At 44.0% G+C, this 10,785-nt stretch overlaps 1 protein-coding gene across 1 annotated transcript; it reads left to right on the top strand.

Annotated features, from left to right (window-relative positions):
* Positions 1-1,257: 1,257 nt before the first annotated feature.
* On the top strand, positions 1,258-9,495 carry C5H17orf98 (chromosome 5 C17orf98 homolog). The gene is made up of 3 exons (XM_040351980.1): positions 1,258-1,612; positions 3,806-3,905; positions 9,033-9,495. Exons 1-3 carry the CDS (start codon positions 1,346-1,348, stop codon positions 9,188-9,190), a joined length of 525 nt encoding a protein of 174 aa, XP_040207914.1. The 5' UTR covers positions 1,258-1,345; the 3' UTR covers positions 9,191-9,495.
* Positions 9,496-10,785: the final 1,290 nt, after the last annotated feature.

Raw genomic sequence — 10,785 nt, 5'->3', positions numbered from 1 at the left:
CAAGCGGTTAAAGCTGTGCTTTTTATTTAAGCAGAGTGTTCCACTTTGTGACTATCTTGGTAGACTTATAGCTAGATTCAGAAAGAGTTAAGCCGGCGTATCAGTAGATCAGTAGATCTGAATCTAAGCCGTCGTATCTTTAAGTGTATTCTCAAAATGAGATACACTTAAATGTAGCTAAGATACGATGGCCTGCGCCGTCGTATCTTAGCTGTCTAGTTCTGCCAGGCGGCAAGGGGAGTGAACGCTGATTTACGCCTAGAATGCGTAAATCAGCGAGATACGCCTATTCACGAACGTACGCTTGCCTGTCGCAGTAAAGATACGCCGTTTACGTAAGCCGTTTTCAGGCGTAAAGTTATTCCACCAAAAAGCTGGCCTAGCCAATGTTAAGTTTGGACGTCGTTCCCGCGTTGAATTTTGAAAATTTTACGTCGTTTGCGTAAGTCGTCCGTGAATGGGGCTGGACGTAATTTACGTTCACGTCGAAACCAATAAGTCCTTGCGGCGTACTTTGGAGCAATGCACACTGGGATATGTCCACGGACGGCGCATGTGTCGTTCGTTAAAAACGTCAATCACGTCGGCTCACGAATCATTAACATAAAACACGCCCCCCTGTTCCTCATTTGAATTAGGCGCGCTTAGGCTGGCACATTTACGCTACGCCGCCGTAACTTAGGACGCAAGTGCTTTGTGAATACAGCACTTGCCTCTCTAACTTACAGCGGCGTAGCGTAAATACGATACGCTACGCCGGCTCAATCATATGCCGCCCTACGTGAATCCAGCTAATTGTCTCCATGTATGGGCAGGCTGATTGTACCCAAGTTGATCTATCAGTGGGTCTATCGATCAACTTGGGTACAGCCAGCATGTCGGATTTTACATGCATTTATTGCCAGCGTCCTGTCCCCCATCCCCCCTATTTTTTGGGGATATTTATTATAGCAAAAAGTCAAAAATATATTATTCTCTTTCAAAATCGATTTTCTTTCCGTGATTGCAGGACAGAAAAACGCACCATCTATGGCCGGTTTTATTTAGATCTACCTCCATTGTGAATATTACAATTATGTAAATTAGGAAGGAGCGACATGATATTATGATATTTATTATTACAAAGAGAAGTTGTCTGGCCGGTAGTGAGGTGTCGGACTTTGTGTATGTGAGTGTTGCTCGGGAAGCTGAATGAAGGGTCATTGTTGATGAAAGCCTCCTGTACTTTTGTTTCTGTGTGTTCCTAGCAACCTCTCCTCAGCTGTGCTGTGCATTCCAATGTGTATTGAGCAGGAGGCAGGTAGACCTGCAGATCTCTTCACACTTCACATTCCAAGCTGTGCCAATGGCTGAGGCGGCTCCATCTCCCAGGAGGGTCACATCCTGGCATTTGAGTCGTTTCGCCCCTTCTCCTTCTCTTGCAGAAATCCAGATGAGGGAGAAGAGGTTCGTCTTGGATTGTGTGGCTGTTGAACGTATTTCTAAAGACTACAGCGTCTCCCTACCGAAACTTGGCTCTGTTATCCCGCCGTACAATTCCCAGAAGGACTACCATGTACGCGGCTATTTCCTGGCTAGGCCTGTGCCACCAGTACTGAAGAAAACTGGACAGGTGAGTAAAGGCTTCCATCTGTTTCATGCCTCCTTTCTGAACCTCCTTGAGGTCTGACCTATAGCTTTGTTTTAGCCTGCTATGTAATATTTAAGGGTTTGATCACGCTAGCAATTGAGGGGGTGCTAAAACCCTGCAGTTGGGTGGCGATTTTAGCGCCCCCCAAACGGCTCCCACCTTTGGGCTGCAGATGCTTTGCAGCTGTGGCAGGAAATATGCCTTCTGTCATTTGTGGTGGGCATAACTAGTACCTATTTGCATCTCTCTACCTGAGGTGATCACTACTGGTCGCAGACAAAATGTACGAACTGTCATTATAGTGAACGGGGCCGGCAGCCGCACTTATCCTCTGCAGGAGGAACAGCCGCTATAATTTCCCCAGGCTCTAATCGCTGGTGTGAATTAGCCTATGGGTGGGAAAGTGAGCGGGGGGGGGGCGCTTTGGGGGGCGCAAACATGTCATACTTACCTCCACTGTGCAGTTCGTTTTGCACAGAGTGGCCTCGATCCTCGTCTTCTGGGGTCCCACAGTGGCTCTCGCGGCTCCTCCCCGCAATAGCTAACCCCCAGGGCCACCATCAGGAATTATGGGGCCCCTTACACAGCTTCAGGCATGGGCCCCCTGGAGCAAAGAACCGGGGGGGGGGTGCTGCCGCCTCAAATTAAAAAGCGGGAGGGTTGCCACGAATTAAGAAGTGGTGGTGGGGCTGCGGCCACGAATTAAGAAGCGGGGGGGTGCTGCCACTGTGAATTGAGGTCAGGGGGCTTTGGGTGTTGACGAATTAAAAAAAAAGTGGTGTGGGGGTTGCCCTGGGGACCTCTGGTCCCCTTACAAAAATAAAAAAATATATATAAAAACAAGGGGGGTAGCCATCCGGGGCCCTGGGGACCTCTGGGCCCTTTAATAAAAACAACAAAAAAATATATATATATATATATATATTAAAAAAATATATTTTTGTTTGATTATAAAAAATAAATAAAAAAAGGGGGGTTGCCACACGGGGCCCTGGGGACCTCTGGGCCCTTTAAAAAAAAATATATATATATATATATATATATATATATATATATATATAAAAAATATTTTTGTTTGATTATAAAAAATAAATGAAACAAGGGGGGTTGTCATCCGGGACCCTGGGGACCTCTGGGCCCTTTAATAAAAACAAAAAATAAAAATGTAAAAATGTTTTAAAAAAAAGGGGATTGCCATCCAGGCCCCTTACAGGTGTACTGCCTGTACCCCCCTGATGGCGGCCCTGCTAACCCCCTCTGGGAAGCTCTCTCCCGAGGGAGTTACCTTGTGGGCGCGCTCCCATGTCATACACTCGGCGTACATAGCCGCTGAGTGTATCCTTGTCAAGAGCTGCTGACATCCTTCCATATAGAGTGGGTTGTAAGGCATAGTGGGTGTAATGCAAGATAGATTCATGGGCGAATGCAAAGAGATTTTATTTCTCTTGAACAGAACTTTGGGAGAGAGGGCTAAGGCCAGGACACCCTTAGGTAGTTGCAATGTTAATTAGCAGACTCTGAGATTCTACAGGTAGACAGCCATTCAGGGAAAGGCATTCAGCAAGACACCACATCTGCATGGGTAGGAACGCTGTCTCCTATGGCAACACTGGGCTCCCGGTCTCTCACTAGACCCATTGATTCACTGCCGCTGAATCCCTTGAGCTCTTCCAACCTTCACTGTAGTATCTTCCTCAAGCGTCACCCCCACGCCCCTGCTGGGTACCAAGCTTGGCACTCCAGATACTTCTCAAGCTTCACCCCACTGGTCTGCTCGGTCTGTGGCTTGATACACAAGACTGCTCTGCAAGCGTCACTTCCGCTGGCTGGGTCCCTGGCTTGGCACCCGCTGAAGTTTTACGATTCTTCACTGTCCCCGTCCCCGATGATAGAGGCATGTGATAGAGGCATGTGATAGAGGCATGTGATAGAGGCATGTGATAGAGGCATGTGATAGAGGCATGTTTTGAAATTGTGTCTCTCTTTCCCATCTCAAAAATGTATGTTTAGTGTTCTTTGACTTTGTCGATGTGTTAAGCTGACCCTGAGCTCCGGGGTTATTGATGTTTAATCATACGGTATCTACATTTGAGAATGAAAGATTTTGCGGTTTTCATTTCCATGCACCTGTCATTGGGGTTTAATGTGAAAACTCTTCCTTCTATTGCTTCACAGTCAAATGGAGGCACCTCAACTTATGGGGAACTGGCTGACCGATTCCAGTACAAAGGCGCCGCTGCTTTCTACCTTCTGAGCCGGAATTATAGCGGGTCAGGTATGTTGGTCTAGTGAGAAGTCTGCAATCCACCCTTTACACCTCCTACAACACTTTACTTTATTGGTCCATCGATGTGATAGGTAGCCTTGTTGACCAATAGAGAGCTGGGGTAGAGGCAAGACCAATCTTTGACTTCTTAATAAAAGTCATAGAAGAGAGCACCCAAAGATTGTCCACGCAGGGCAAAGCAACTGGTTCACTTGAATGCTGGCCCCTGCGGCTACTTATGCATAATTTCCGTACACTTCCCTGGCTCTCCATGTATACCTGGGTAAGTGAAGTGACATACCTGGCATTATGGGGGATATTCATGACTTAGATTCATTTCACAAATGTGACAGCAGGGCCGCCATCAGGGGGGTACAGGCAGTACACCTGTAAGGGGCCCGGATGGCAACCCCCTTTTTTATTTAGGGGTCCGGAGGTTCCCAGGGGCCCGGAGGCCCACAGGGCCCCAGATGGCAACCCCCCTTTTTTTTTATATATATATTTTTTTATTTATTTTATTATTTATATATATATATATATATATATATATATATATATATATATGATTATTAAAGGGCCCCGGATGGCAACCCCCCTTTTTTTTATAAAAGCATTAAATTTTTTTTATTTTCTTTCTTTTTTTCTTCTTTATATATATATATATATATATATATATATATATATTTTTTTTTTTATTAAAGGGCTCAGAGGTCCCCAGGGCCCCATGTGGCAAACCCCCTTTTTTATTTTTTTATACATGTTTATTTTTTTTATTTTTGTTTTATATATTTTTTTTCTATTTTTTTTTAATTAAAGGGCCCAGAGGTCCCCAGTGCCCTGGATGGCAACCCCCCCTTTTTTTTTTTTTTATAAATGTATATATATATATATATATTTTAATTTTTTTTAATTAAAGGGCCCAGAGGTCCCAAGGGCCCCAGATGGCAACCCCCCTTTTAAAATATATATACATATATATATATTTTTTTATTAAAGGGCCCAGGGGTCCCCAGGGCCGCCCCGGATGGCTACCCCCCTTTTTTTATATTTTTCTTAATTTCTTCTTTTTTTGTAAAAGGGTCCCCCCCGCGGCAGCCCCCCCCGCTTCTCAATTTCAGGCGGCAGCACCCCCCCCCCCGGTTCTCTGCTCCAGGAGGGCCCATGCCTGAAGCTGTGTAAGGGGCCCCATAATTCCTGTGTGACAGAACTGGTGATTGGCCATTTGGGGGCTAACTCCTATCTTCTATGATCCTCCCCTTCTTCTACAGTCCCCAAACCATCTCCTGATAGAACAGAGCCGTGGGAGCACTCTGCACATGCTCATTTTTTTTTTGTGATCAGCACAGGGCCAATCAGCACTTATTTTTTATAAATGTATATATATATATATATATATATATATATATATATATTTTATTTTTTTTAATTAAAGGGTTCAGAGGTCCCAAGGGCCCAAGATGGCAACCCCCCTTTTAAAAAAAAAAATATATATATATATATATATATATATTTTTTTTTTATTAAAGGGCCCAGAGGTCCCCAGGGCCGCCCCTTCTTCTACAGTCCCCAAACCATCTCCTGATAGAAAAGAGCCGTGGGAGCACTCTGCACATGCTCATTTTTTTTTGTGATCAGCACAGGGCCAATCAGCACTGCTCAGACAGAGGGTCAGGGGTCCTGCAGCCTCATAGTACAATCAGGGGAGAATAAAAACTCCTCCTATAAGCTTTAATCAGACACTGATAGACGTCACACGACTGTTATATACTGCTGATGGGAAAAGGTATTTAGCAGTTTATATTTACTAAAATAATTGCATTTCCATGTTCTGTGTACTGTGGGAGACCAGATATAGTGAATGCAGAATCCTGGGTTTGGTAACACTTTAAGTTTGGCAATGCACAACAAGCCCAGCAGAATGACAACCCAACCGGGCCCACTCACAGAAGTACAGCGATGAGCGGTAGCAACAGGTTTCAGGTGTGCCAACAGCATCAGTCTCGAGGGATGGAATGCGGCCTGGCCGGTTAATACCCAAGTGGGGAGACTTCCAGGAAGGACTGTATGTCCCTGCACTGTCCCTACTCTTTAGGAACCTCTCCCTGATGCTAAGCATTGTCCATGATAGACGTGTGGCCTGTCCCTACACTACCCACACATGAAATACGTGACAAGCCCAAGAGCAAGGGTCTTAAATAGATTCTGCTAGACCCAAGATGGCCACCAGAGTCACATGGGGGGCCAGCATCCAATCAGATAGTTGCTCCAGTGACCCTGGAAACCGTAGAGCAGGGGTCTCAAACTGGCGGCCCTCCAGCTGTTGCAAGACTAAGTCCCATAAGGCATTGCAAAGCTGACAGTTGCAAGCATGACTCCCACAGGCAGAGGCACGATGGGACTTGTAGTTTTGCAAAACAATAATAGTCTCCTGCGCTTGGGTTTTTAATTATACACAGGTGGTGTGATCCACTCTTTTGGATTAAGGCAAAGTCTGAAGTCTTGCAGCCCTCCTCAGAACAATGGGTATTCTTAGAACTGGAAGAAAAAAAGGAAAGAAGGAGGGCGCAACCGACCTTGTGCATTACCAATGGTAAAATATTTTAATAAAATCATAAAATAAATATTTATACTCACAAACGAGCTTGTCAATTAGTCGGACTGCGTCCCTTGACACCTGCGTCCTTAGACGTCAAAACGGTCTTTGAACGTCTAGGCTCTAAGGAAAGGGGTGTGCCCTTGAAACGCGTCAGCCATTTGAGGTACCATCTGATCCACTCTGTCTTCAGGTGTCAAGGGACGCAGTCCGACTAATTGACAATACGAAAGATATTACAAAAAAAATATTATATATATGTGTGTGTAAAAACACAATATGCAGTATGCCAACTGCACTGTGAGTTGTCCAATAACCGATATTGGAACAAATTAAAATAAATATCAATAAAAGTGAAATAATTATCAAACAACCATACAAATGTGCAATGTGCTGGCTGCACTTAAAAATAGTCCAAATGACAGGCAATCTTGCTCTTATACAATAGGTTCCAGCAGACACAAGGTTCAATGTTGGTAATGCTGTGTACAGGAAAGTGCCGCTATCTCTTCCACCCGACAAAGATGTGCCACCATCACCAATGGTTAAAATCAACACTCACCAGACCCCAGATATTATTAGGCTCCAAAGTGGTGTCTTTTCTTTGTCGGTCAGTGGGTGTTGCCTCCTTTTCCCTTTTACAAGGTGTCATCAATTCCTCAAAAACAAGGGGCTCATCATGGTGTAGTATATTAAAATATGTATTTATTTAAAAAAGGTAAAAAAATATAACACTTACAATATAAAGTGCCTCTGACCGGCACTGAGTGTCTTTGGCAGTGTCAACCGTTAAAAGCCGCTGACCAGCATTTAAGTGGCGTCCTAAGAGGTGTGCTTGCCCCGCTGTGCTCCGCATGTATTGCTACAATACATGCGGAGCACAGCGGGGCAAGCACACCTCTTAGGACGCCACTTAAATGCTGGTCAGCGGCTTTTAACGGTTGACACTGCCAAAGACACTCAGTGCCGGTCAGAGGCACTTTATATTGTAAGTGTTATATTTTTTTACCTTTTTTAAATAAATACATATTTTAATATACTACACCATGATGAGCCCCTTGTTTTTGAGGAATTGATGACACCTTGTAAAAGGGAAAAGGAGGCAACACCCACTGACCGACAAAGAAAAGACACCACTTTGGAGCCTAATAATATCTGGGGTCTGGTGAGTGTTGATTTTAACCATTGGTGATGGTGGCACATCTTTGTCGGGTGGAAGAGATAGCGGCACTTTCCTGTACACAGCATTACCAACATTGAACCTTGTGTCTGCTGGAACCTATTGTATAAGAGCAAGATTGCCTGTCATTTGGACTATTTTTAAGTGCAGCCAGCACATTGCACATTTGTATGGTTGTTTGATAATTATTTCACTTTTATTGATATTTATTTTATTTTGTTCCAATATCGGTTATTGGACAACTCACAGTGCAGTTGGCATACTGCATATTGTGTTTTTACACACACATATATATAATATTTTTTTTTGTAATATCTTTCGTATTGTTTTCACTATTTGGTTGGTCAGTAGCAGCAACAACAGCCATTTTTCTCATAGAAGCACTGTGGCATATGGAGTGTATGCTGACACACTGATCTAGATATATGATTTAAGTTTGAAATCACTGTGTCACATTTGTATGACTCATATATTTCTTATATTTTTTACTGTTTGTATTCAGGTTATTCACACTTAAGATTGGGTACATTGTGGCCCTGATATTTCACGTATGTCCATATTCCCAGAGATTAAACACCTCTGGATAATTAGATCAGCGCAGTAACATTTTTCTTCTTAGAGCACTATTGACCCCCACTAAGGGCACACAGTACTGCAGCAGATCACGGTTCACATTTATTTATTTATTTTCTTTTGCGCCGGTGGCACTCACAACCAATTGTTTTCGACTAATTGACAAGCCTTTTTACATGCTCGTTTGTGAGTATAAATATTGCTTTTAGTAAAATATTTTACCATTGGTAATGCACAAGGTCAGTGCGCCCTCCTTCTTTCCTTTTTTTCTACTTGTAGTTTCGAAAACAGCTAGAGTGCCGCCAGTTTGAGACCCCTGCCGTAGAGGAACCAGGTTTCTCTAGATTTCGTCTCCCTCTGCAGTGCCACTGTGGTTTGAGCGCCACCTGCAGTGGAGAAAGCAGACTGCACCTGCCTACAAGCTCACGGATGAGCTCATCTTTCTGCTACTCTGCATTCTCTTCCAATCAGCATCCTTGCCGTGCAATACACCTAATTGACTCCTTGTGCTGCTTCTCTCTCCCCCTTACTGAACTCTGCTGTACAGTGGACTGCAAGAGGCTAATAATACCAAGTCACATTCAGGTAGCATTTCCAAAAAATACAATAATTCCTAATGACAGAGCCGTTTTAAAGTGTGCCTTCCATATCTGCCTGTAGATTCGATTTAAAGAATAATTTATATTATCATAGACTTTTCTGTATTGACATCTGTTTGGTGTGATCGAATGTGAGGCTTGTGATCCTCCGTATGGCCCACCACCTTATCAATATTCCTGTCATGTCCCAGGTCACTCAGCAGAACACACCAGCGGTCATGGCCAGTTCTTGTCGTCCGTCAAACCTGTAATCGGCTACAATGGACTCTATGGGTACAGAAGAAACACCCCGTCCCTGCGCAGAACGCCCTCAGCCTTCGGGATCGTCACCAAGTCAGCTATTTACTAAATAAAGAGATAATGTTCTGTCTTTGCAAGAAGCACGTGAGCAACATTTTGTGAGCTTGATGAGTGTAACGCCTTTTCTTTATGTTGGTAGAACAGACGGCGCTGTGCGTTTTCTAATGTCGTGAAATTGTCAACATTCCCGTATTTGTCCGTACAAGAGTCATTTTCTGTAATGTATTGTTTGCATCCACACCAATGTACTTCAATAGCACACATTGACCATCTGCCACTGAATTTCGTTATGTTTATTGGCACTCATAAAAAGATATTTTTTATTAAAAATATTGCCCTTGTGGCAAAAGGCAAGTCTGTACCTTTTTTTTATAGGGGGGGGGGGGGTCTCCCGCCAAACATGTGCATTCAGAAAAAAAAAAAAAAGTATTTTGCATTGCCCAGAAAAAAATTATACAGCAGCCTCTGATATGAAGACATCTGTTAACCACTTCAGCCGCGGACCATTTTACTGGTCAATGACCGGGCCACTTTTTGCGATTCGGCACTGCGTCGCTTTAACTGACAATTGGAAAAAGAAAAGAAGTTGGGACTTTAAATGAGATGCGATTTGATGCAAACAGTAGTAAAGTAATAAATGCGTAATAACCAAGCTCAAACTTACCACCCAAACAGCAAGCCAAATTCAACTGTGTAACTGTATGTTAAAAGCAGAGGATTGGTTGCACACATTTGCAAATGCATGGATGAGCTACAGGCCACTTCACGGCGTTTCTAACTGACAATTGCGCGGTCGTGCGACGTGGCTCCCAAACAAAATCGGCGTCCTTTTTTTCCCACAAATAGAGCTTTATTTTGGTGGTATTTGATCACCTCTGCGCTTTTTATTTTTTGTGCTATAAACAAATATAGAGCGTCAATTTTGAAGACACATTTATATTTTTTACTTTTTGCTATAATAAATATCCCCCAAAAATATATAAAAAAAAATGTTTTTTTTCCCTCAGTTTAAGCCGATACGTATTCTTCTACATATTTTTTGTAAAAAAAATGCAATAAGCGTTTATTGATTGGTTTGCGCAAAAGTTATAGCGTCTACAAAATAGGGGGTAGTTTTATGGCATTTTTATTAACCACTAGCCGACCGCGCACCGCCGTTCTACGTCGGCAGGTCGGCTCGGCTGGGCGAGAGCACGTAGTATAACGTCCTCTCCCTCAGCCGCCACTAGGGGCGCGCGCGCGCCGCCGGAGGCACGCGCGCGCGCCCCCCGCTCGCCCCCGACTCCCGTGCGTGTGCCCGGCGGGCGCGATCGCCGCCGGGCACACGCGATCGCTCGGTACAGAGCGGGGACCGGGAGCTGTGTGTGTAAACACACAGCTCTCGGTCCTGTCAGCAGGGGAAATGTTGATCTTCGGTTCATACAATGTATGAACAGAAGATCAGTGTTTCCCCTAGTGAGGCCACCCCCCCCCCCCCACAGTAAGAACACACCCAGGCATACTTAACTATTTTGTAAACGCTATAACTTTTGCGCAAACCAATCAATAAACGCTTATTGCGATTTTTTTTACGAAAAATATGTCGAAGAATACGTATCGGCCTAAACTGAGGAAAAAAAATGTTTTTTATATATTTTTGGGGGA

The sequence above is a fragment of the Rana temporaria genome, chromosome 5 (assembly GCF_905171775.1).
Source record: "Rana temporaria chromosome 5, aRanTem1.1, whole genome shotgun sequence".
In the NCBI taxonomy this organism is placed as follows: Eukaryota; Metazoa; Chordata; class Amphibia; order Anura; family Ranidae; genus Rana; species Rana temporaria.
The sequence above is the reverse complement of the archived record's forward strand: the minus strand, read 5'-3'. Positions and strand labels throughout refer to the sequence as shown.